Source organism: Oreochromis aureus, linkage group 16 (genome assembly GCF_013358895.1).
Source record: "Oreochromis aureus strain Israel breed Guangdong linkage group 16, ZZ_aureus, whole genome shotgun sequence".
In the NCBI taxonomy this organism is placed as follows: domain Eukaryota; kingdom Metazoa; phylum Chordata; class Actinopteri; order Cichliformes; family Cichlidae; genus Oreochromis; species Oreochromis aureus.
The window spans coordinates 16636915-16664514 of record NC_052957.1 but is presented as its reverse complement, the minus strand read 5'-3'; the positions used below and the strand labels follow the sequence as shown (position 1 = coordinate 16664514).

General features: G+C 40.0%; 2 protein-coding genes across 5 annotated transcripts in view; both read left to right on the top strand.

Moving 5' to 3' along the window:
- Positions 1-9422, top strand: part of LOC116323030 (obg-like ATPase 1) — a 45447-nt gene extending 36025 nt beyond the window's left edge. For all 4 annotated transcript variants that reach the window (XM_039600178.1, XM_031743291.2, XM_039600179.1 and 1 more), the window contains 4 exons: positions 2727-2867; positions 3422-3518; positions 6840-6962; positions 8960-9422. In XM_039600178.1, the coding sequence (XP_039456112.1) occupies positions 2727-2867; positions 3422-3518; positions 6840-6962; positions 8960-9061 (463 nt within the window). In that variant the 3' untranslated portion in view covers positions 9062-9422. The remainder of the gene's footprint in view (positions 1-2726; positions 2868-3421; positions 3519-6839; positions 6963-8959) is intronic.
- A 7016-nt stretch (positions 9423-16438) lies between these two features.
- Positions 16439-26356, top strand: sp3a (sp3a transcription factor). The gene is made up of 6 exons (XM_031743311.2): positions 16439-16622; positions 17007-17104; positions 20063-21299; positions 22784-22970; positions 23052-23248; positions 24188-26356. Exons 1-6 carry the CDS (start codon positions 16616-16618, stop codon positions 24475-24477), a joined length of 2016 nt encoding a protein of 671 aa, XP_031599171.1. The 5' UTR covers positions 16439-16615; the 3' UTR covers positions 24478-26356.
- Positions 26357-27600: the final 1244 nt, after the last annotated feature.

Here is a 27600-nt window from a genome sequence, read left to right as displayed (position 1 = left end):
ACACGCTCTCTCTCACACACGCACACACACACACATCTTTCTCACTTGTGTTAGTTTAGAGTACGAGGTTGATGAAGAGGACCTACAGGGAAAATATTTTACTTACGTCTTATTACTGATTTTAAGAAAACTGCATATCTTTTCACTTGCTTATTTTTAATCAGGCAGTAAACCTTCCTCTAAAACAAAAGTCAGGCCTGTTTCTTGTGTTAAATAGTTATTTCACACTGTGACTAGGCCTCCACGAACAAGAACACCCCTTTATTCTTTAGTATGACTGAGAGACATAAAGACACAAAGAAATCTGCAGCATGTTTTACATAAACATTTTTCCAAATTTACACATCCACATAAAATTTCACACAAATAATTGGAAGGGACATAAATACAAATTGCAAAGTGGCACGGGTAGACAGCGGTGAAGTTGACAGAATTGGTTTTGGGAGTCATGTTGACGGCACTTCAAAGCTCTTAATTGACAGCGCTTTGTTTCTGGAGTTGTGGGAAGGGGGTGTTTCATGTTCCTGTGGCAAGGTGTTTGTCTGGTCCTGTGTCACTCAGTGCAAGGACCCGGAGACCCCCGTGCTCATTTGCAGCTCACGTTCTCCGTCTCTGCTTCACATTATTAAAATCATCCCTCAGCCTTCTACCAAGAGCCTCTTTGTTACTTGGCTGGCTTGGCTCAGCTCTGTCAAGTCTTCACCAATTACAGTCTCAGGTACAATGGTCTATTCAAAGGATCACAGCCCTTGACTGGTGTGGAGAGAGTGATTTGTGAATCATTATTCAGCCGCCTGTAGAGAACGCAATACCTGAGGAATGCAAATAACGTGCCACCAAATAGACAGCTGTGCTGCTAAAAGTGACAAACTACAGCTGTTATTATCTCAGATTGGATTTTTCCCCTCTTGGAGCGCCCTCCATCTCCTATGTTTTCAGGTTTTCTGCTTTGGCTAAATGTGTTTTATTTTTCTGTCCTTTATTGGCGAGACGTTGGTTGCCACCTTATTGTGTGTTATTGTGGTGGCAGTCAAGCGTCAGATCTGCATACATGGTGTGAACAGTAAGGGAAATATTAGGTTATTCCTCTTAATAGATGTGCATCTGAAAAGGCAGACAGACGACCTGGCATATGAGGCATTTCAGATTTACTGCACCGGCCTGTGGTGTTATTTTAACTTGTTGAGAAAAACATTCAATCAAAGCAAAACTGTGCTCTTCTTTTTGCCCGTTACCTTGTCATATATTGTATATTGATAATCATTAGGTAGGAGCAGCGATAGGGTGCTGCAGGTGATAAAGCGGTGACATTGTTATTGGAATAGATGTGGTATTGAGGTGGTGTGGTTCCTCCCAGTCTTTGATTCTTATGGGCTTTAAACAGGAAACTAGGATTACAGATAATGACAGGGACCCCTTAGAATCAATCCAGCCCAGGAGCCGCCGTGTGAAAATGGATTTGTGTGATGCTGCTCTTTGAGATCCGTCCAATCCCAGCCTCGGAGCTTGTGGGGCTAATCTCATAATTGCTCTAACCCCCTTGTATTGTTCTGACTGAGGGTTACCATTAACTGTGAGGATATCTTTGTCCTGCAATGTCAGGTGTCCTGCTGGACAAGAACACGTAAAGGAAAAAAAAGATCACGCAGTTAAGAAAGTGCCAAAGATAACAGTAGGTGGTTAGTTGCAGTGCTTTCTCTTTGCTTGAATGTTAATGTTTATCTAACATTCAAAAAAAACACTCGGCTGGTGGAAGATTTCTTTTTTCATAGTTTAAAAAAATATATCGTGAATTTCACTTCCACATTTCAGAGAGAAATGTGTGACTTTTTGCTTGAGCCATTTCAAAATGCACTTATTAAGAACAGTCTTGTTGTCAAACTAATTATTTTAATGTGTATTTAAATCATTTATTTATTATCTGCAGGAGCAAAGGTGCCACATTTATTCGAGAAGTGCAAAAAGGGAAGTCGCAGCTATTGATTACATATAAAAAAAATGTGACCACAGTGGAATCATCTGTTTGTTTTCTGAACTCTTTTGAAAAGAAACCATGAGGTGAAATGCTGGCCTAAGCCACTTTTCCACCTAAAAGTGGCTTAGGTCAGTACAAGCTGTCTTTCTGTGCAATTAATTTAAGAATACCTCAAATTACAACATAGACAAAACAGCGTGAAATGACATACAAATGTCTTTAAAAGTCTGAATTAGGTTAATGACACAAAACACAACATCTAACACCATAAAGAAGGTGCTGAAAACAAAAAGAATCAGGTAACATATTTAACAATAAAATAAAATGAATGAAAACCCAAACTTAAGCAAAATTAAATATTCTTGACACTTTTTATTGCTTTATATCTTAAAGTGGAAATGAATGCCCTCCTACTTTTGGCATCATTTTAGGATCACTGAAAATATTAGCACCTGTTTTATACATATATATATATAAATCCAGTTTTTGTATTTTTATTATGTTTCTTTCTCTTTGCTAAAGGACGTGTAGTCAAGTCAGATTTTTAGTTGAGAACTTGAACGGAAAGAAAGTCAAACTCTGAAAGGAAATGCCACCTTTAGAGTGCAGTCTCCCACAAACACTCATATTTTCAGCTGCTCTCATGAATATGCATGCATGCAACGAATAACAAATACGTTCATGTTAATCAAGTCCTCCAACGAGTTTTGCGACTGCTGTTTTTCTTTTTTCTTTTTCTTTTTTTAATCAGGTTGGTGAAAATCAAGGAGTGGGTGGACAGTCATGACCCCGGAGCCTTGGTCATCCCCTTTAGTGGCGGCCTAGAGAGCCTGCTGCAGGACAAGAGTGAAGAGGAGAGGCAGAAGTACTGCACAGAGCACAAGACGCAGAGGTTAATTAGCATTCAGTCTCCCCACACTTTATTATCAGCTGTGTCCTCCATGCACTCCTTTAATTGCATGTGCTGATAGAATAATAAATGGCAGAGTAATTACCATTATAAAGCAAAGGATCCCTCTTCTTACTGAACAACTCAGTCAAAGGGTTTTCCTCTAAATTAAGTTTTTAACTGTCATCTGTCATCTGTAGGTATAATTATAACTTGGGCATTTTGGGTTTATTGTTCTTGTGTGAAAACCTCTATGGAGAGAAAAATTGTGACAGCAGATTTTTTCCCCCCTCTCTCTCTCAGCAAAGAACGAGGCATTGGGTTGAATTCTTAAAAATGTTAAATGAGTCTACAAGCCTCCTAATTAATCAAAGAAACCATTGGAGAGTTGAATGTCTTATGCGAAACGAAGTGACCCATCTTATTCACTTAATGAGTTTATATTGGAATGAATGGGGCCTTGCCACTGAGGTGAACTTTGTCTAGGCATCAGCAGCGATAAAGAATACTTAAACAGTTCAGACCCCTCGATTCAAGCTGAAATCTCTCCCCACCAGTGCCCTGAGCAAGATCATCAAGGCAGGCTACGCAGCCCTGCAGCTGGAGTACTTCTTCACTGCTGGACCAGATGAGGTCCGCGCATGGACCATTCGGGTAAGTGCCGGCCGCCTGCTGTGCGCATACGTACATGTGAGCGTGTGTATCTGACTCACACACACACACGAATACACACAGTATCCCATGTTCCACCCTGCTGGCACCTTCACTGATATCGCACACTTTCAACTTTGTCATGGTTGTGCTTTAGCTAGTCATTACAGACCGAGGATAACTTCAATTACTGGTGAGCTGCTGAACAGTGAAAGTGGGGGCTACATTGATTGAGGAGGGCAACAATTGATTTTGCCCATTACGTCCATGAGAATGTTTCCATCCTGTGCAGATCTGCCTGCCCTCCTCCTGCCGCTGGAGATAAGGAGCCCGTGCATTGTGCCTGCCTAATCTGTGTGACGGAGGTTGTCTGTGCCAAAATTGATGTCGCTTTTCATTCGACTGTTTGTGGGCCTTGCTGGGGGCTCCTCCTCCCCGTGTGTCTCAGTTTACTGAGCCCAGCCCGCCAAGAGCTTTGTGCAATGGGATCACAGCATATACATCAATACAGATGTTTGCTTTGCATGTTGGTATTGTGTGCACTTATTTTTTTTTTCCTTGAGCAGATAGAAGTATTGAGTGCAGAAATAATAAGCCATTTTGTCTGAGTAACATTTATAAGTTCATATCGGTGCTTTAAAAATACAACAAAGTAACTTTTGAGAAACTTTAACAACTAAAGATTTGGGTTGTATTCAGTCATACAAATTCATATCCATTCTTTCATCCCATCAGATATTTCAAAGGATTGTAATTTGAAATATATTTTTTTTTACGATACAGAATGCTTTCAATCTCATAAACATAACTTGTCCGTTTGAAAAAAGGAGTCCCATTTTCAAAAAAGCATTGCAATTTTCCACAATGGCATCTATTCAAAGAACTTGTCACCAAGCAGATCATTATGGTTTTGTTCCCCGAGTGTGAGACCGTTCACTGTTCACATTTTGTTGTTCAATTTGTTCAAAATCTTGAAATAGCCCACTATAGATGGTGGAGGCAATAATGGTAGAAAAAGTCTCATGTGTGGGCGGGTTACAGATTTGACCACTGATGGAAATACTGCTTAAATTTTTATCTTGCCCAAAGATGGCATTACTTGTCCACTTACAAAACACACATAAATAGGGGTGTTTGTTCTGCGTATGATGCAGCTTTACCAAGATCATTTTCCCCTGACTTTGAATAAGCTCATATTGGCTTCAGCCTATTTTCAGACATCTACATTTCAGTGCATGGGTGGATTATTTTGCATAAGATTTATGAGTGCACTGTTCTTCACGAAAAGATGAATAGATTTTTCACACAAACAAAACACTAATTTAAAATGTTATCTCGTGCTTCATTATTATTAGTATTATTGTTGTTATTATTTTTATTATTAGATAGAGATGTGGCTTCAGACAGTTACATTATGAGTAATACACAGGTTTCCAAATATCCCCTAGAGGACTCCAGTATTGCTCAGAATAGTTCACAACATGCATTTGTAATATCTGCTATAGCAAATTACAGTGATAAATGTTTCTGTTTCTTTTTTAACTAATGAGCACAAGATTTTTCATTTCTCTCCAATTAAATATATATTAAATATATTTATATAAATATATAATAAAATTGCATGTTTCTTTTAAGGTCCATAATGTTCACTTGATTTTTTTGCATGAGAAAACTGACACATACATTTTTTTTAATGGGATCTATATGAATTTCTGCACTCCACTAGACACAGTCTCTCTTTTTTTCTTTTATATTGTGGTTGAAACAAAATTTAGCCACCTTCAAATGACTCACCAAAATCATATTTCGAATGAATGTTAAATGTTTTGTTGTAGATTATATGACACCCATCCACACATCAAGCTTCATCCTTTATTTTCCTTTTCTAAGCATTTTTAAACTAAGCACAACCCAGAGGGGGAAGATGAGGTCACTCGCTCTTCTTCCTCACAAGACACGTTACATTTTAGTCAGATGACATCACCGTGTTTAGACGCACACTCGTCTCAGCGTGACTGATGTCCTCGCTATTTACAGCAAAGTCCCAAAACACTTCAAAGGCATCCTCGAAAACACGCTTGTCCTCCTCGGCATAACTGATTACAGCCAGCCTTGATTGTGTGTGAGGGGCATTTAGTCAGGTAAGCATCAGTGAGTAACTATATTAAGCCAATACATCTTGCATTGTAAAAACTACACTCAGTAATGTCGTGTTCCTAAGTCCTTTAACATGCTTTATTAGGCAGCCTCGAGGTGACCATTATCTATCAGCCTGCTCTGCATAGCTCTTAACTAGGACAATGTGGATCTCTTGTAATGCGCCATATGAAAAAAATCCCTCCCTTAATCTATTTTTCTCCAGATAGACAAACCTTGATGCTGATTAATGGTAGTTAAACTCACAAGCACTCCGTCAATGAGATTGCAAGTAGATGGTAATGTATTAGAGTCATTAAATACGCATCATTCTTTTGGCATGAAATATGTTGACCCCAACCTGATTATATACATAATTAAAACTGCTCAACAGTTTCTGAGCACGGAGCTGCAGAGCAGAGAGGGAGCGAGCAGGTCGACAGGCAGGAGTCATAATGATGCACAGCAGCCACGTCACTTATTTGGGTCATTTGTCATTTCCACCCAGCATTATTTCAACGCATATAAATTGCACATTTTGTCAGTCACCAGTTTTGTCTTGGAGTGTTAGAGAGGGCTCAAGGTGTAATATATAAAATATATATACATATTTTATACATCTATTAAACTGTTACATGTAAATTGAAATCTCAAACAGCTCCAGTTAATATAAAATCTCTGCTGTGTAAATGTAAAAACTTTATAATACTCCAAAACTCACAGCAGTTCACAGGAGTACATTCAACATAGTGAAATATCACTGAAGGGTTGAGCTGAATTTGAATTACCAAACTCTCACAATAGTAAAGGCCTGATGCAGTGGGGTCTATACCACGCTGGCCTCTCACTGCAACGCTGGGTCTTCTTGCTGTCATGACCAGAGAGCCGAGCAGCGACCCACAATGAGGCAAGATTGCTTGGACAGAAATCAATACCACCACGGAATGGGAATCAGGAGGCATTGATAGCAGTGCTGGGTCCTTATCGGTGTCCAGGCTACCCTAGCAGGTCACAACTGAGTGGAAAGCTATCCAGAAATCAGGACTGAGGCAAGAATACCCCCGACTGAAAATCGCCCCCAGAGTGATCACAACGCTATCACCCCATCAAACACCGTGTCGCTCGCATGCTGTAATCCATCTTCTCCAAAACAATTCATTTGTCCTCTCTTTTCCTTCCTTGTGACAGAAAGGAACTAAGGCTCCACAGGCTGCGGGGAAGATCCACACAGACTTTGAGAGGGGCTTCATTATGGCGGAAGTAATGAAATTCCAGGATTTTAAAGAGGAAGGCAGCGAGAGTGCTGTCAAGGTGAGCAGTCAGGGTGCCAGAGGAGATGAGGGGAAGTCTCCTGTGATCAGTGGAGCTGACAGTCACCACACAGCTCCTACTGAAAACTGCTCTTCACCTTTACTCAGGGGAAGAAATTACTGAACACACTCCAGCACCACTCCTGACAAGCCAGCTGATTCTGGCTCTAAACACTGCCATTCTGCTCCAGCTGTGCATATCTTTATCACAATGTGTCTTAACTGGCTGATGGTAGTTCTTGCTCGTGGCTCAGCGCAGTCGCTCCAAGGAAGCACTTCTTCACCTCACCAGGCATTTATCAGATCTACAGAGTGCGCTGTTAGCTTAGAGCTCTCTGTTACCAAATCCCCAAGCCACTGTAGGCATGTGACAGTGATATAAAGCGGCAAGTTAAATAAAGTGTGAAATTCCTTAAATAAGAACCGTTTTATGGTTTGTAGCACAGAAATGTGACTTGCATGTCTTACTTCTGTTTTTATGGGCAGTGTTTGTTTTGACCTTTTTAACTGCGCCGTGTGGCGCAGTGGCCTATCAAGTGTATTAAGTCATTTCACTGCTAAAGGCAACACAATGCTTTTCTTTCCTGCTCCAAGTTGTACTTTGACATTGAAAATTTGTTTAAAATCTGCAAACTGCAATCGACTTATCGAATGAACACGGTTAATAATGAGTTCATCAACACTGTAGGATGCCTTTTAAATTAAAGGTGCACTTTTTTTCAATCATTTATTTTCTTTAACTAGAAAAAAATCTACTTTTAAATCTCAGTTAATTAAAGCAAAAGTGACTCTGATTTTATGTGCAACACTTGTGCGAAGCAGCTGTAAGCCATGCTGTCGCAATCCCCCTATCACCACCATCAACTCCATGTGCCCACTTACAGACTCAACTAATGTAATTATGGTGGCACAAAGGGCCCACGGGGACCAGTGTGGAAAGGAAGCACTAAAAAAAAAAAAAACATTTAAATCTCCTTACTATTCAAGTCCTTTTTAATAAATATTTGATATTTAATGCATCGGCAGTGTATTGTCCACACCCTCCATAAGCTGCAAAAAGAGAGCGAAATATGTAAGTCTCTGGGGGGTTTCGCCATTGTTATCAGAGGTTGAGATCTCAGTGTCAGGTCCTTACTGCATGCTCTCTTACTAATCCCTTTTTGAGCCTCAGAAGAACATGGAGCGTTTCTGACTGTGGCATTAAGGTCCATGCTATTTAATGCCAGTTGTGGGAATAGGCTGTCTGAATAGGGCCAGTGTACAGGGATATCACATTATTAGTAATCATATCTGCTTAAGCCAAGCTTGCTGCTCCAGATGGCTGCTTTCAAGTGCAAATGAACCAGTTAGACGTGTCTGGTTTAATACATACTCAGGAATCACAAATAGCCATTGATTTTTTTTTTTCCTGTCTCCCTCTCCATCCAGTGTTTCTGGTGGTATTGAGCTTGGATTAAATGGTCTCCTGAGCCTTTAAAGGGACATTGATTCTTCTAATTAATTGTGCACTGTGCAGAACCAGAATGCATAAACCTGTCCGTATTAGCACTTCAAGTCAATTATTTTGAGTTTGCCGGGAAGGAGAACAAACACTTACTGTACACAAAAGAAATGTTAGAACTTATTTTGTTTCCTTGAGAAGTTTTATAGTGCTGTAATCAAAGACTTATTAACATTTTGTGCTTGTACACATGAAACTGAAATGGGCAGAAGAGAGGATTATCACTCAGTGGGAATTCAGGCACCCCTCAAACAAAACATGCGTGCTATTGTGTGTGCGTGCGTGCACCTGTGCAGGCGTGTGTGTGTATGCATGTGTAGATGAACATTTGCAAGTGTAATTTTAGTTCAAGTTAACTCTTTTCTAATATTATTTAAATTATAAAGAGTTTTTAATCTGTTCGAGTTTATCCACATGACAGACTAGCTATTTCTTAGCATACAGCATACAATCTTTTATATTATTTTAATGATTCTTTTTATTTTTTAACCCCACAGGCAGCTGGTAAATACAGACAGCAGGGAAGAAACTACATCGTCGAGGACGGAGACATCATCTTTTTTAAATTCAACGCGCCGAACGCACCAAAGAAAAAGTGACGCAAGAACAATGCGTTTGTTTACACAACTGACTGTATTGTTGCCTTATATCTGGCCGCTTTTACACTTTTTGTTTTCCATGCTGTATGACTGAATCCCCCACTCGTGTGCCAAGGCACAGGTTCAGTAAACTCTGACAGCTTTGCTATTTAAGATCAGGATCGGCCCCCACTCCAAATTGTAGCAGCATTTGAAGGAGCATATTACTCTCCAGATACTTCATTAATCTCCATCACGGGTGCCAGCACTGACACAGCTGACAGCGGGGACAATGCCACCTGCTCCTCTCCCCCTTCTGCAGATAATGCATGTTTTACAGTAGCCCAGATGTCTACACTCAATAAAACATTTGACAAAACCAGTCTGTGTGTGTTTTGGGATGTCTGTATTGAGTGGGAAGCTGCATGGGGATAGTGATAGCGGTCCTGCCGACCACTGATTAGAGAATTAAAAGACACAGCTGACACCGACTGTAGCATAGAGGGGACAATTATAATTAAATCTGTTAACTGAGGCTGATTTTGGAAGGGCACATGCTGGATGCAGGTGTCTTGGCCAAAAGAAGTGGTCACTTTAAATGATTATTTGCAAAGAGACTGAGTTAACCTTTCATTTATAATTTTTATGACATTATTGTATGATATTATACATGTCCTCTCTTTCACTATGCCATCAGCTTTTGGACTCTGTCCCTAAAAACAAAAAACAAAAAAACCCCACAATAAAATAAGAATAGCACATTTTTTATGTTTAAAGTTTCCTACTCCCATCCTTGAACAACAAATACACATCTGCACACACACACAAAAAAAATCCAAGAAATATTCATACAAGCCATATTTTTACAAAAAAAGAAAAACTCCAGCTTTTAGTATATTCTGTATGGTATGAAAATAGAAGTTGATACAATCCACAAGCACAACCAGAAAACGATTCCTGTTGTCTGAAGTAGTGTTTTTCTCACCCCCTATACTTTGTGTGTAAGTGTTTGTGAAGCGTTTATGCTGATGGAATTGTATGGCTGCAGCCGCAGTGCTCCAAAGTAAGATTGTATTCTCCGTGGGAGTCCGAACAAAGAGCTGCAGATCAGCAGTGCTTTGCTGAATATCTTGTAACCATTAAGACTGCGGAGAAAAAAATGGCTTTTTGATGGGAACAAAAAGATTGAATAAAAATGGTCATTTTTCAGAAAGAGTATTGCATATCCAAGTTTTTTGGATGGGATGTTTTATGGAGTGGAGCCTGTGCTCGCACTACAAAGCATAGTGTTTGTCATGGAAATAAGGTGGATTATAGTTTTCAGAGTTTGAGATCAGTGGCAAAATATAGGATAGTGTTTATTGTGGTTACTTAGAAAGAATGACGGATGACAACATGTGTATCAAATAACATTAAGCTTATTTTTCTTGGTAGCTTTACCATTAACCAGTGGTTTTAATCACTGAAATTTCTTGCAGCAGACCAAGAATGTTATTGCTACCAACACTTAGAGCTCTCGCGTACAGTATATGCTTTTACGACGGACTGCTTTGAGTTGACTGGTTTCTAAGTGAAACCATACAAATCCTCTGGAGAGCACAATGGGGGCTTGAGACTAAACTGTTTTTGCATTCTTCTCGGGGTGGTATTGGTGTTGGCCAACCTAAACCCAACACAGAAGATTATTCATCTGCTGCAGTTTTGAGGCTCGGGGATTGATGAGTTGTTCCCAGCGGTCTGGGTCATGGAGTATTTTGTTTTTCATAAAGTGACAATAAATCCTTTCAGGGCAAGTAATAAAGCTATTTAGAATCATGCAGATGCAGTATAGGAACAAAACACCAGACCGAAAAAGTCCTCAACATGCTGTTTCAGGATTTGATACCAATAATTTTGCTGTCACAGAAGAAGCAAGGATTCATGAATTATAAACTCATTGGGTGTCCTGACATCATGGAACACATTATAAAATATTTATATATGCGCAACCACACAGTTAATAGCAAAAACAAACGCGTGTTAAAGTATCCATAAACATTACCGGGTGACATAGGTAGGACAGTAAAAACTGCCCAGCAGGGCTCAAGAAACGAGCCCAGAAATCTGACAGAATCTCTGCTGGTACAAATGTGCCGTCAGCACCATCAATCAAGTGGTGCCACTCTGCCCCGAGGCAAACCACAGTGGCATCAAACCAAGAAGGACACAGAGTGGAAAGCTCACTTTAAAACACACACCCAACAAAACAGACTGCGGCCTGCTGCTGTAAATCACACGGACACCAAAGAGCTTTGAAGATTTTTTTTGTTTTTTTTTTAAACGGAATGTGTGAGTTATAACAAATAAACATATAAATAACTATGGCATTTTTCAGAGCAGTAACTACACGCGAGGGATTGTGTTGGGAAATTCAATGGTTATTATAAACATGCTGTATCATATTATTACAGTGAGGAAATTATCTCTATTTTGGATAACAACAAAAATGTTGCCATGTTGTAATTGCTGTTATTGTATGACTTCTCTTTATGCCAAATGCTGTACGCTGAATGGAGGTAATACGGAAAGAGGATTGGACTTTAAGGGGGGAAAAAAAGTTTACATTCACATATGATACTTGATGCAAACATTTCCTCTCAGTCTTGTTGAACTACCATGCTTTGATTTATTGCTCCCACAGTCAGGGTGATAAAACACTGTCCACGCAGTGCTGAGTGAAAAGAATGCCATAAACAGCTGAGAGGAAGCTTAGAAAAGAGTGTTTAAATCATGACCTCTGGAATTCAGTTTCTCTTTTTCTTCATTGTTGCCACATCAAAAATCTCCTTTCTGTGCCATTATGGTCGCAGTCTTAATAACAAGTGTTTAAACTATCAAACAAAATGCAGCAAACCATCATTTAAACAATAAATGGCTACATCGTCTATGTAATGTCCAAGAAATGACTCCTGTGTAATACATGTGCATATTCCCACCTTTACCTTTACGTGCTGGTCTAACTGCTGTGCATATATACAAAAACTGGCCTCCTAATTACACACACCTGCAAAATCTATTGCAATTCAGAGCACCAGCTCTGAAACTATAATTAATAATAGTTTAAAATGCGTAATCATAATCATAATCTTATAGTTGATATATGAAGGTGACATGTAAAGGTGTTGCACTGGACTAGTTGTTTTGTGTCCTCTATTTTGTTATTACTGAACATAATGCCAGGCATTATTTACTATGCAAAAATGTGGAACTGCGTTACATTTAATTGTATAGCTGTAACTGTTTAAGTGGCCACCGAGTTTAACCTCCTGAGACGCTGTGTCCTCATATGGAAACACTGCATTTTGGCTTTTCTGCTACTTATACTTCACTCTTCTCAATAAAATGTTTTTACTCTGTTAAACAATGGTGACTTTTTGGGTTATGCTGTCAGGTAGAATCTACTCCACAATGACACATAATGTGTATCTGAGAAACTTATACCACGTTGTTGAACTCTTCGCTGCACCCTTGCTCCACTGTTTACCGCACTGTTGGTTGTCTAGCTGCTGTTTATGTTTGTAAATGTATGTCTTTTCATACTTTCCACCTTTGTGCCTGCTTGTCTTTGTTTAACCTTTGCTTTTGTGCCATGCAATCGGCTATAAAAGAATCGTCCATCCTTATATGTTTAAACAAAATTCATAGGTTCGATTGTGATCCCAAATGGGAAATGCATCCACACATCCTCTGTGTTGACAGGATGTTGAACTTCCACAATAAGAATATCATAAAAAGTTTTCTAGTAGCTACGTTTGACCTCAGCCCTCATTGTATAAAGCGCCTCTGACAAAGAACGGTATGATTGTTCCTGTCTCAGGTGCTTCATAGTTGTGTCTGACACACATTTGATATTCCATCCACACTTCTTCATGCTGCACCAGTTTCAATTTTCTCTCTCTGGACCCATTTACACTGCCTCCAGTAGGGCAGTTTCTCTCCGTGGGGTCACTCTCTCTTGGACTGGCCTTCATGAAAACAACTGTCAATATGTTAATACGAAACACTCAGAGCCATTGTGGACTCACTCAGTTATCTTTCGCATTTCTACTATGTGCCACAAAAGCAATGTCCACTCCTAGAAGCTGCTGCAGAGAAGCTTTTGCATTGCAACAGACTGCTTTGCTTTTATAGACTTTCAACTATAATTTCATACAGTTTGTTAATAAAACATTGCATTTGCATAGTATTTTAAAGGTCCTCACTCATGTAGTTAAAAGGTCATTTATGCCCATGCAACACTGAACTTTTACAGACATACTGAAATGTCAACTTGGTAACTGCTCTGCAGATTTCAGATTCATCTCATGAGGTGCATACAAGATCTGTCAATACAATCTGATTTCCTTTGTTTGTAGCTATGGCTCTAGAGAACACTCACAGGTTTAAGGACAAACACAAGAGCAGTAACCCACCTCTTGTAGGCCACTGCGTCCACCAGAGTGTTGCATTTGTGTTGCTTTTAGGATATTTGACTCTTCCCTTTAACTTGGAGGTCTTTGTAGAAATTGTTGATACGTTTCCAAGGACTCCTGGAGTAAGACAGACGTAGCTGCAAGGTTTTTCTAAAGCTGTTTCCATTGGCCTGTGTTTACCTGACATTTGGATTGACAGCAGAGTGATTGGAAATATCCACCATTCACTGCCGTGAGCTCCTGAGTGCACGGAAAGTGCTTTTGTAGTCTGGCTGTAATGGGCCAAGTTTGAATTGAAGGTTGGGAGAAATAGCCTCACTGCGGTCGCGCACTGTGAGGAACTGACACACCACAAATAATACTGAGAAGTGGGGTCCTGATAGCATCACAGCCACAGAGCAGATACAATAGCATGCAGACTCTCATTTCAATGCACTTTCACAATGTTGTAATACGCACAATCAGACGGAAGGGAAGAAATCCAGTCAAATACAACCTCGGATTCTGTCTCAAATGTGTTTTATCCCCAAGTACATGACACAAAAACTTCCTATTTCCATATGCATCGTGGGAGAATTCAGAATCGGAATTTCACATATCATCGTCTTAAAGAGTAGAGTAAATCTCTTCCCTAAATTTTAAAATAGGTATAAACTAATCTAGTATTCTGACTCAGTATAAACCATCAGTTATATTAGTTCAGTCCCAGCAGGCCACTAACTGAGTTTTTAGTCAAAGTCCTGCCTTTTGTTACTTTGCATGATGAGAAATTAAAAACCTTGTACACACAAAAAAAGAAAAGCATTAATGGAGTCAGTCTTATATTTCTAAGTTATGAAACAAGCAAAGATAATAGTGGTTTGGTCGACTAAATTAGAGTCACTTTTTGAGTGATTAACATTTTGATACTTGTGTTGTTCATCTTTTATTTCCATGGGTCCTTATATGTGTGTATGTGCATAAATGTGTGAGCAGGGAAATATTTGTCTGTGTGCTTTGCTGACTGATTTTAACTGCATCTTACAGTTTTTTATCTGCCCGGAAACTGCAGATGGAAATTAGCTGGTAGCTAAATCGGATACAAACCATGCGATTCATGTATTTTGTACATGGTCGCTGAAACTAATGAAAAGAAACCCAAACACCTGATATTTGCATTAGCTCGATTGCTTCTAAATATGTGACTTCACAGCAGCCATCTCTAATGTTTTCTTGCAAAATGGTAGGCTGATCTGCAGGACCTGTGGTCCCGTGATCTGTGACAAATGATAGAACATTAGCCACATTGGGACGTAACAAAGTGCTGAAATAAAGTGCAAATTCAAGGTACTGTACATATACATGGTTTTAGTACACCCTTTTTAAGCAACTTTATAAAATCTTCCTTCTTTAACAGGGAGAGGAATATTGCAAGTTTCACTTCACTACATTTGTCAAACAGTTGTAGTTACTTTTCAGATTACAGTTTGTAATATTTTATCTGTGTCCCATTTCTTTTTGATAAGAGGTGAACTTGCTGGTGTGTTTCAGGTCATTGTCCTGTTGCATAACCCAAGTGTATTGTACTTCATGGCACAAACTGATGGTCGGACATTCTCCTTCAGGATTTTCTGGTAGAGAGCAAAATTCATGGTTCCATCAATTACGACAAGTGTTCCAGGTCCTGAAACTGCAAAGCAGCCCCAGACCATCATATTAACACCACCATGTGTGACTGCTTTTTACGGAAGACTAGAGCTGCCACCCAGGCAAAAGAAAAATACAGCTATATCACATTATAACTTGAAAACTTTATTGTCTAACAATATACTTTTCATGTTAGTACAATATACTTTTCACATTTGAACAACATAATATCACGTATTACAATACACATAATTATCACGTTATAACAAAAAAACCTTTCACGTTCTTACAATATAAATATTATATTGTATGAATGTGATAATTATGTAAATTGTAATAACGTGATTTTATGTTGTTCAAACATGAAAAGTATATGGTTAGAACAATAAACTTTTCACGTTATAACGTGATATAGCTCTATTTTTCTTTTGCCTGAGTGGCAGCTCTACGCTTCCGTAGCTTTTTATGAAATGCTATGTTAGATTTACGCCATGTGTAACAGGACACAAACCTTCCAAAAATTTCAACTTTTGTAACGTCAGTCCTTAGAATATGTTCCCAAAATTGCCCTGAGGAGCATCAAGATGTTTTTTGGCAAATGTGAAACAAGTCTTCGTGGTTTTCTCCTTGAAACTTTCAGATGAATACCATTTTTGCCCAGTCTCCCTCTTATTGTTGAACACTGAAGTTAACCTGACTCAGGCAAGTCAGGTTTGCTGTCCTTCAGATGTTGTTCTAGATTCTTTTGTGACCTCCTGTATGAGTCACCAATGCGATTTTAGAGTAATTTCCTGGAAAGGTTCACCACTGTTCCAAGGTTTCTGAGTTTGTGGATAGTGGTTGTAACCGTGGTTCTCTAGAGTTGCAAAGTCTTAGGCTTCCCATAGATGTCAATTACTTTGTTTCTCAGCTTTTTCTTTAGATTGCGGCATGATGTGTTGCTTTTTTTGAGATCTTTTTGCCTATTACTCAAAGTACTTAAAGTAAAGGATATGAATACTCACTACTGACCACTGATGAACAGGTGATCTGGTGGAGAACAGCTGTAGGTGGCAGACAGAGCTCTTGAACTATAGTTAGGATCAAACAGAGAGGGTGACTGCCATGCTTTGGACTAAAACAGGGTTCTTTCACTGTTAACAACAATGTAAATACAACCCTCAGTGCCACCAACACAGTCCAGCTGAAAATGCATACCAAACAGGAAAAGAAGCCAACAAAGGATGACTGACGTGTCGGCTGACAAATAATAACAAGGTAAAACAAACCAGCAGCCAATCATTTTATGTGGAACGGCGGGATTTCCTGTGTGTGACGCAAATGCTCCCAGTCAACAGCGGAGGCCCCACCCTTTGTGTTACCTACCGCCCGTCAATCAAAATAGAAAAAAATCAGACACTTATCACTAATTTCCACGCGTATACAATCAGTGTAATCTGTTGATCATGTCCGGTGGCTTGTGACTATCAGGACTCTCCGTTTTAGGACAAGTCACGCAATGACTGGTACGTAATATCCATTATTTTTCACCCACGTATGCTAACGAGCTATCTCGGGCATCCTCTGGCTAAATTAGCTCGCTAGCAGGCTAGCGGGGATTCTCGATGGTGATAGTGCTAATCATCGCCGGCTAAGTTAGCAGCAGCGGCTAACGCAGGGCTCGATAGCTTAGCTGACTAGATTAGCTTGTGTAGGACACATCACTGTTTAGCCTTCATTTAACTAATCAGTGCTACAGCCCCGTTTAATGGAGGTTTGTGATATTAGTAAAAGCGGATGTAGTTAACGGTTTATTGGCTAACTGTACTTTAGCGTGGGTGTGAGTCACAGGTTTGTTTAGCTAACGTTAGCTTCGGCTGTTCCCACACTAAATGTTTTTCACTTCACAGCCCCAGAACAGCCAATGAAAGCGGATGATATGGCTGCCTTAGACGTGGACAGCAGTAAGAGCGACTTTATGCAGCAGGAGGAAGGCAGGGGCAATCAGGTAAGATTTTTCTACTGTATCGTGATTCTCGTCATAGGTCTTGGCTGCGGTTTTAGTAACAAGAGAGCTTGCATTACATATTTGAAACTTGGTGGGGGTTATTATTGTACCCTGATTTGAACTTCTCGGGCAACACTTCCTCCCAGGCTGCTTACAAATCCCGCCTCCTTTGCTAGATTTGATGGGACAGACTCCATTCAGACCCAGGCCTTATTTTTAGGTGGTATCCACGGTTTTGTCTGAGGGGCACTGAACAAGACAGCCATTTAACCTGTACATTCACTTCTTAGCATCAGTCACATTTTCTGTGCGGTCCAGACTAATGTCCACACACTTTATTCCTTTTAAACTTGCCCCTTTTGAGTCGGAGACTCGGTCATCACCCCTCAACCTGCTAGCAATGACCTGCACTGAGGTTGGGTCACTATATTCAGAGGTGGACAGAGGTACTGTCTGATGTAGTGGGCCAGCAGCTCTGCTATATCTGATTCTATTTTAGCAGAAGGAAAGGTTTCAGTCACACCTGAGAAAAACTGTTGGTTGGACAGTAAATAAGCAGGTTCAGGTTACTTCATTTGTCCTCTTAGGTAGATTTGGTCTGTAGTAGTCAGTTACCCATCCCATATTTTCAATACAGACAACAGATAATCGTACAAAAGATTAGGGGGAAAAAAGCATTTTGTATCAAAGCAATGATTTGTTTATGTGACTAATAGCTGCTGGAACAAAGCTGCTCTTTAGGCCCGAAACCTTCGTCTAGAAGGAAGAAACTGAAACTCGATATGCAAAGGGTGCAAGTTGTTGAGTAAAACTGAACCAACCAACCAGCGTAACCATTGTGTGTACTGGGATGTTGGGTTCAGCTGTGGCTCACCAATCAGGCTGTTAGACCATTTAACAATTTGACTGAGTTCTTTACAACTCAATAGCCAAACCATGCCATCAAGGTAGAGGCTAAAACAGAGCCAATAAAATCACAATAAAATTATGGTTTTATCGTTGTGGAAATGAGCAAGCCATCTCAAACATGACAGGCTCTGGTGCCCTTTTTTACAAACAGCTCCACCATTTGCTTCAAAGTTCAGCTTTGAATCAATAAACAGACATTTGTTTGACGTATTTGTAGTTATAAACTGAATTAAGTAAACTAAACAACAGTCAACAGAACTACTTTTTGTTGCTCCCTAATTCACAATGGGTCACGCCACACGTTTTATTTGACAGGGATTTGTTTTGGTTTTTTGGTTTGGTTTAGGCCTATGCCCTTCCTGATTCCTGAAAAGGATTTGTACCCATTTTACCCATGGCTCACAGATATATTATTGCAGGTTCATAGTATGTAGTATAATGTTGCAATGTACACAGTCAGACAGAGGAATCTGATACCAATTCTGTGTCAAATGTCTTTTATTCACAAAGGTAATGATACAAAAACATCTTATTCCCATATTCATCATGGGAGAATTCAACATCAGGATTTTACTTATCATTTCCTTGATGAACAGAGTCAATCTCTTTTGCCTTCAAGTATTCTAGCTTCATGTAAGCCATCAGTTATAGTAATGCTAACTCAGTTTTTATTTCAATCCATACCTTTTGTTATTTCCCAAGCTGAAAAATAAATTTCAGGATTCCTGGGTTTTGATATAAGAACTGGTACTGGGGAAGAAGATATTGGTTTGGTGTATTAAATTGCAAAATAATTATCTGCTTGATAATTTTAAACATAAGATACACTGGCAACATCTGCACATTTATTAAAGCAATTGATCAACATGACAAATAAGAAAAAAAGGGACATGAGACATATTTAGCTAGATAGTATTTTTAATTCATAAATGAGCTCGAGCAGTGGTTGTCAGTATGACAACCAACCGAGTGGGCAGATTATCTAATGTGCCATTTTAATAGCTCTCCTGTTACAGTAGCCTAATGTAAGGGTAGTTGGATCACATTTAGCATGATGGTTGTCTTTTCGTAAGTCATTACAAATTCACCTTCACAGCCCGAGGTCAAGTTCAAGTGTTTAGGAAACAAGGTGTGTCTGTGAAGTAAGTCTGCAGTTTTTGGTTTTCATACTTTCATAAGAGAAAGTTGTTTCGCTATGTTCGGTTTCTGTTTCTAGCTGGTCCAAGGTTATTGATGTATTATGCATAGTATTGCTCAATATTTCTTTTATTAAAAACAAATGTGACCAAAACACTGCTGAGAATCAGCCATGTCTGCATGAAGCAAGGCATGCACCAATTCCAGGCGTTCACTTTAAAAACAAATCCAGCAGAGATAATTTATTATAAATACAAACTCAGCTCATTACAGCTCGGGTAGCTAGGCACAGTAGAGTGAGAAAACTTCATGTAAGAGCTGTTTGATACAGTCAACACAAACAGCGACATGCCCATTCGCTCAATTGAACTGTAGTGGAAAAACCTGGTGTGGATCAAAAAACGAATTAAGACAATCAAGTACAGTTAGGTGTGTTGTCCATATAGCATTGATGTAGGACGCGGCTAACATTGGATAGACTGACTAGCGCTTGCATCTTGAAGGTTTGTGGTTCGTCTCTCCTAGTCAGCTGTGGAGTTCGCGTGTTCTCCCTGAGCCTGTGTGGGTTTCCTCCACATGTGTCGGCTTCAGTCTTGTTAGGTAATCGGTGATGCTAAATTGGCGGTGGATGTGAGGGAAATAAAGCGCTTGAAGTGTTGTATGAATGTAAAGAGCTTTGAGTGATCAGTAAGACTAGAAAAGCATTAGTTAGATGCCAGTATATCATCTGTTATTGGAGTCAGGCAGACAGACCTCTAAATTTCAGCCAAACAAAAGAATTTTGGTCATTTAGCAAATGCAGGTTTTTATTTTCATATAATCGTCTCTGTACCTTAAAAGATGAATATAACTAGAGTTCTGAATCTGTTTTTTAAATTTATTTTATTTTATGTCATTTGTTTTCTTTCTCAGACCTCAGATCCATCTACGCAGCTTACTGGGACAGAGAAATGGGAGGTGTTAACCCCCACAACAGCAGCAAAAGATGAGTCTGGAATAGTACAGATCCAAAGTCAAGGGATATTAACGTCAAATGGGCAGTATGTTCTTCCTATCCAGAACTTACAGGGTCAGCCAATCTTTGTGACGTCAGGAACAGACGACTCCTCTGCCAATTCAGTGCCTAACATTCAGTACCAAGTAATTCCTCAGATTCAGACAGCAGATGGACAGCTGAGCTTCTCCACGGCCAGTGTGGAAGGACCAACCCTGACTCAGGATGCTACGGGACAGATTCAGATCTTGCCTGATGGTAGCCAGAGTCTCAGTGTGACATCAACTGCAAGCATCCTTAACAACAACCAGAACCTCATTTCACAGACTGCTAACATCCAGCAGATCCAGGGGGTTTCTATTGGCAGCTCCACCTTCAACAACCAGGGCCAGGTTGTTACTAATGTGCCTGTGGGTTTGCCCGGGAACATTACCTTTGTTCCTGTTAACAGCGTAGACTTGGACTCCCTTGGCTTGTCTGGTGCTCAAACTATAGCAACAGGGGTCACTGCTGATGGCCAGCTAATTATGGCAAGTCAGCCTGTGGATGGCTCTGAGAGTCTGGCTAAGACAGATGACCATCTCTCACAGACACTACCAGTAAATGACTCAAATGCAAATCCTGAGATATTTGTGCCAACGTCTTCCTCTCTACATGTTACAGCAAGTGAAGCAGGTCTGCTAACCCAGAATACTTCATTACCATCGGTGGCTACGGGGCAAGCCAACTCAAGTTCTGGTCTCCAGGAAGGCTTCGCCCAGCAAAATCAGGAGCTAAATGTCCACGCGTCTTCAGCTCAGCCGATCATCCAGCTGCAGCAGGTTCCTGTTCAGACCACCAACGGACAAGTGGTGCAGTCAGTGGCGGCAGGTGGGCAGAGTCTGCAAAATGTGCAACTGATCAACCCGGGAACCTTCATCATCCAAGCTCAGACAGTTACGCCATCAGGTCAGATACAGTGGCAGACCTTTCAAGTGCAAGGAGTGCAGAACCTCCAGAATCTCCAGCTGCCCACCACACCTCCCCAGCAGATTACTCTTGCTCCAGTCCAGACCCTGTCCTTGGGTAACATCAGCACAGGACAGATCCCCAACCTGCAGACAGTCACAGTCAACTCAGTGGCCCAGCAGGAAGGAGACACCGATCCCCCTGCAGGTATAGTAGCTCTTCATATTGTCACAATACACTCGGGAGAAGAAAAATTTTGACCAATTTGTCCTTTTGTGGCATCTGTACGTGTACCTTATTGGCATTTATCTCCTTTTTATGTTAGCTTAGATGCATCTTTTCAGAGTGGGACAAATTAGACCTTTGCTGTTGTTATTAGTGCGTGAACTTTTTTGCTCTCTGACAATTTTTAATGTAGCCGAACCCACCTACGAGTAAAGGTCTAATCAGCAATGGAACTTAAAACACATGTTAGACTGTCCAGGGCACTTTTTAAAGGTTTTAAAGTCAAAATGGTCTTACATTATTTTACATCCCATAATTATATTCTAATTCTCTTTAAGTTTCTTGCATATTTACTTTTAAATCTAGCCAGTTTAGCGGCTTCCAGAAAGGTCTTCCATGAGCAAATTACTTGTAAATTGCTATAATGTATTCAATTACTAATTATACTAATGCAATGAAGGTCAGTGGAATTTGTTCTTGGTGCTCGAAGTAGACAATCCAGTGACATCTTTGTATTTGTTTTACTTATTTATTCATAATATATTTATATAATAATCCATGTAACTTTTCCATTATGCGTTGTTGCTTAAAAGCACACAAGGAAATATCAACGTTGGTAATGACTGAATTCCATTTAGATGCTTTTGTTTCAAGATCGTAAAGTTGTGCACGTGAAACGTTGTGTTTATGGAGACACAGGAAAAACGTTAAACAATTACACCAGTGCTTTTCCTCCAGTGACCGCTATGGTCCATATTGACATGATAGCATCCCACAGTTTTGGCGGATTTCACATCATAATGTGAATTTTCCAGTCCCAGAGGTGCTGTATTGGGCTGAGATCTGGTGATTTGTGTAGGACATTTGAGTACCAAGAGCTCATTGTCATGTTCAAGAAACCGGTTTGAGATTAGCAAATTATCCTGGACACAGTCAGCAACAATCCTCCTGTAGGGTGTGTCGTTTAAACAATCCTCAGTTGGTACTACGTGGCCCAAAGTGTGCCAAGAAAATATGGCCCACACCATTACACCACCACCGGCAGCCTGAACTTTTAATACAAGGCGGTCTGCATGCCTAAATGCACTGATATGCCCCCATGTGTTTCCATTAAGGAGCAGTTAAACAGGTGTACCTAATAAAGTGGCCACTGAACGTAGTCTGCTTAGTCTCATCAACACTCATTGTTTACGTCCTCAAAACGTCTTTGTGTTTCAACTTTATATGTAATTATTGCTGTCATAACATTGTGATGAAATTTCTGATTGTAGCAAAGTCCATCCACCCATTTTCTGTCACTCATGTGGGCCAAAAAGTCCACAGGGTACGCTTAATTAGTCATCAGAATTCTCACTGATACATTAAGTCTGCTGCCTTGCTGTCAATCACACACAGTTACAAAGCAGCTCTCACTGTTCAGGCTTTTTGGCCAGTTATAACTGAAGACTGTTAATATTAATTTTTAGATATTCAGATCAAGGAAGAGCCAGACTCTGGAGAATGGCAGCTTAGCACTGATTCTACCCTGAACACGAGCGATCTGTCCCACCTCCGAGTCAGACTGGTGGATGAGGAGGATCAGCTTGGCCAAGAGGGCAAGAGGCTGCGCAGAGTGGCATGTACCTGCCCTAATTGCAGAGAGTCGGGTGGCAGGTGAGCAATCTTGACCTTTGTTTCGTTTGTTTCTCCCATCTATATATCAGTATCTTTAATGTCAGTGCCTGTGTTTCGCAGAGGATCTAGCATGGGGAAGAAGAAGCAGCACATCTGCCACATCGCGGGCTGTGGGAAAGTATACGGAAAGACATCGCACCTGCGAGCACACCTGCGCTGGCATTCAGGGGAGCGACCTTTTGTTTGCAGCTGGATGTTCTGTGGGAAGAGGTTCACACGCAGCGATGAGCTGCAGAGGCACAGGAGAACACACACAGGTGCCCTTTTTTTTGCTCCCTCGATGTTTGCACATCAGGAAAACATCCATAAAATCAGTAAAATGTGTTAATTTGTGCCCTGCAAAGCGTGAGTCACCTAAGAAATAACAGCGTTTGTCCCCCTCTGGATTTAAAATGTCAGGTTAGGATTGAAGACCATTGTGAGAAAAATACACATGGCTAGATTCACAGGCTTGGAGGGAATTTTTAATCTTAAAATGTGCTTTAAACAATTTGTCCTGCAGTCGAATTTGAAGGATCTGTTAGTGAAACTTCACAACAGTAGTGAGCTGAATGTTTATTGTTTTTATTTTTAGTCATGATTCATGAAATGCAGGAAGTATGAGTGTATGTATGAGAATTCCAGATAAATCTACTGCCACAACGTTAATGGCAGGACAGACCTTTGATAGTGATATCACCACTTGGTCATACTCTTATCTTTGCATATCGCTGGCAGTGCGAGGCCTCTGACAAGACGGGCTAAAGTAGCCTTTTATTACGCTGTCAGCTGCAGGATATGAACAGTTAGCATTCACAGTTAACTTTTCAAGAGGATGTTCGATGATTGTAGGCTTCTAATTGGTAATAATTGTAATCAGCTGTATAGCGTCAATTTGTCATTTCTGTCAGTGACAGACTGGCTTTAGGAAACTAATTCAGATTAAACATTGGACCCAGGTCATACAGCGTTCAGTAACAGCACACAATAAAACTATTAAGAATGTGCATGTCGCTGGCAGTTCTGCCTTTTGTTATTTTTGTGTGTTCCATCTATTCATGGATCAATCAATTTGAACTTTGCTTGCCACTTTTTTTTTTAACTTCTTGTGATCTGGTGATAGACGACATGCTTAACCCTCTCCAAATGTATTCAGCATCAAACTATCTTTGAAACTGTGTTTCCTCTCTCTCTCTCTCTCTCTCTCTCACTGGCAGGAGAGAAGAAGTTTGTCTGCCCAGAATGTTCCAAGCGCTTCATGCGGAGCGACCACCTGGCGAAGCACATTAAAACTCATCAGAACAAAAAAGGCGTGAACTCTGGCAGCGCCGTGGTGGCCTCGATGGAATCCGCAGGGTCCTCAGACAGTATCATCACCACGGCAGGCGCCACCCTCATCCTCACCAACATCCAGCAGGGCTCCAGCAACGCCCAGGACATCCTAGCCAACGCAGAGATCCCACTCCAGCTCGTCACCACAGTAGCGGCCAGCGAAGTCATGGAGTGATTTACACTCCGCTTATGAACTTCTGCGACCTCCCTCATACTGTATACTCCTACCTGCATTTTTATTCAAGTTTTGAAGGAAAAAACTAAAATTATAAATATATAAATATATATATTTTAACACAGAAATAGTCAGTCCGTGTCCATCCTCAGTGCATACTGAGAGAAAACAAGCAAAGGTGGAAAAAGACATTGCAGTAAACACACAAGGAAATGCCTTATTTTGTACAATACTGTGTAGTTGAAAAATGTAGGATTCCACTTTCTTTTAAATTTACTTATTTGTTAATAATGTGATTTTCATGAAAACAATTGGTAAGTTGAGCAGTTTTTTTCTCCTCGCCTTTTGTTGATGGTGTATTTTGATGATGTCCTTCATAATAGCCAAGACCCCCCCCCCCCCCCCCAATATTCCTATGTGCAAAGACTAAATCTCACAGCAGAGCTAATTTTATCCAGCTGAAACAAAGCTATTGTTTATGCCCATGCAAATTTTAATTTTTTTTTAATTATTATTGTTATTATTATGCATTCTTGTTTCCTTGCAGTCTGCTTGGAAAGCCCTCCTTCCTCCCTTTTTAATGAGTTTGCTCAAGCCTACTACATTTTGCAGGTGAAAATGGAAAAACAATCAATTTTTTTGTATTTTAATTCCTCTTAAACATTTACTGTTAATATGATACACATTATTTGCATATGAAATATTTTGACTGAAGAGCCATTTATATCGGGCTTTACATAAACGACGCGTTTGCGGCATTGAAGGTTTAGAACATTTCAAATGGCTCCATTATATGTAATTCATGTGTTTTGGGGGGTTTTTTGTAAAAAAAAGAAAAAAAAATCCTTTTTGGAGGATTTCCAAATGAAAATATGTTGTAATATTAAGAAAAAAAGCCATTTTTCTGGAGGTAATTGCCAAATTGAAAACCAAACTCAGGGTGACTCGTGACTGTGTGATGTAAGTAAAGCTAAATTACCCCTGTAGCTTCTCGGGCCATAGCGGGATGTTGTGGGAAAATTTGTTTTTTTTGATGGATGGAAAAGCTGAGGCGAATGAAGCTGTCATCATGTTACCTATGCTCATTTGATCTTATCATGTCAGCTGTCCTTTATATTATAAGTTTTCTTTTAAATAGGACCCACCTGTTCATGTTAGGAAGAAGTTTTCACCAGGATCTGGCTCTGTCGGTCCTATCGCGCACTTGAAAAATGTCTGTATTGCTAAAAAGTGGTACTCTTTTAAACGTCACTGCTCTCAACACTTTAATCTTGTTCAGATTTTGTATAAAAATGTTTTGTATGTTTCCCAGCAAACTGTCTGTTATACCCACTGTCAGTAAATGTGCATTGCTTTTTTTTTTTCTTTTTCTTCTCGTGTTGTATTTCTTTATCTGCATGTTACATTCCCCTGTAGTGGGTTATCCATTTATGTCTCTTATTTCTTTCTTCTACTGCCACCTTCCAAACTGCTTAACTATTAAATTGAATACACATACACACTGAACAGTAAATTTACTTGTGGCATATTTATTCCTTAGTTTTTTTCCCCTATTTTGAGACAATGAAAAATATATAATGTGATCAGTTTTACTCCCATGGCCACTTGTTCCTCTTCAAGAGATATTAAAATGCCATCTGAGACAAATAGCAAGAAACGCATGAAGAAGAATCTTCATATTCTGTGCTAAACACTGAAGGTTTATCCTCACTCCAGTCTTCTGTATAAATATGTCAATATAGCATCAATATAAATGTTTCTGTTATACTTGAATGCTCTTTATTTTTTGATTTCTTCATTTTTTTTAATGTATCTTGGTTGTACCATGTCTGCTGTCTGAGGGCAGTTTGATATTTCATACTAAAACGACTAAACGTGAGACCAGTTTGATTTTTTTTCTTTTCTTTCTTTTTCCCAAAGGCGCATCAGCTCTTTGCAAAGCGCACACTGTGGGTTAGTAGTCCAGTAGATGTCACTACAGCCAAGGGATGAGGACGGGAGGTACGTTTGACCCCTTGACCTTCCCCGTGTAGCTGCAGCTAAGATGAAGACAGAAGTCACCGAGGCCAATGAGAAGTGCAGACCCCACAATTAACCGCAAGTTAATGTCACACAGAAATGTCAGGAACATATTCTGCTGCTGGAGAGCGAACTGCTGTCTCGTGACTTTGAACAAACCCTGCAGAGAGGAACGAGACGTAACAGCTGCTCTGCCTCCGACTTCAAAATGTGCACGCCATTTCCTGACGCTAATTTATTAATATTTTGATTAACCTCGGATCTGACACATGCTGCATCACTATCTTTAACTCGTCCACTAAATAGGACATTTTGCTAATTAGGTAGTGTTTCTATTTTTTCTATAACATTAGACTCAAGTCTGCAGAGTCAGGGAGTTGGTTACGTATTATAGCCTACCTGGTTTTAGTGCCTGTGAACATAATTAAAGTGGTAGTCTATGAAAAGCTTTATCTGGTAAATCTGAGTGGAAAGCACATGCTTTTTGACTCTTAGTCAATTTGAGTTTGAAAATGTGGTCCATAATGTTCAAAAGGACTCGTTCATTTTGTCATTCCTTTCATTTGCATAATTTAATGAATCCAATTCATTGTAATGCAATACCAAGTGCACCAGGAACATAGAATGACAGTTTGAGTTAATGAAATGTGTTAACGGTATCATCATTTACTTGTATGTTAATTAGTCCAATTAATTTCCCCTGCTCGGTAATCTGAATATTGTAATAATCTTTGCTCCCCTGCAGGAATGAAATCTGTGATGCACAGACCTCAGGGACGATCAGCGCGGAGAATCGTGGTTTTTCCAGTTGTGAATTGTTGCAGATTTGAGAAAAATTCAGGTGCTTTAAGGTATTTTATTTTATTTTATTTTTTAGGTCTGTGCAGCCTAATATTGCTTACCACTGGTTTTGTGTCATCTGCTTTAAGCTTTTATGATGCAAATCATACTCCTAGACCAGTATCAGACCTCAGGATAACTTTGTCTCGCTTGACAAAGTGCCACTGCCTCGTAACAGGAAGAGCCGCGGTTCTTCTGGCCGTGGCAGATAAAAGGTGCCATCAGTGGGCGATCCTCCGTGGCAGCTCGGCAGGTTAAAGGGAG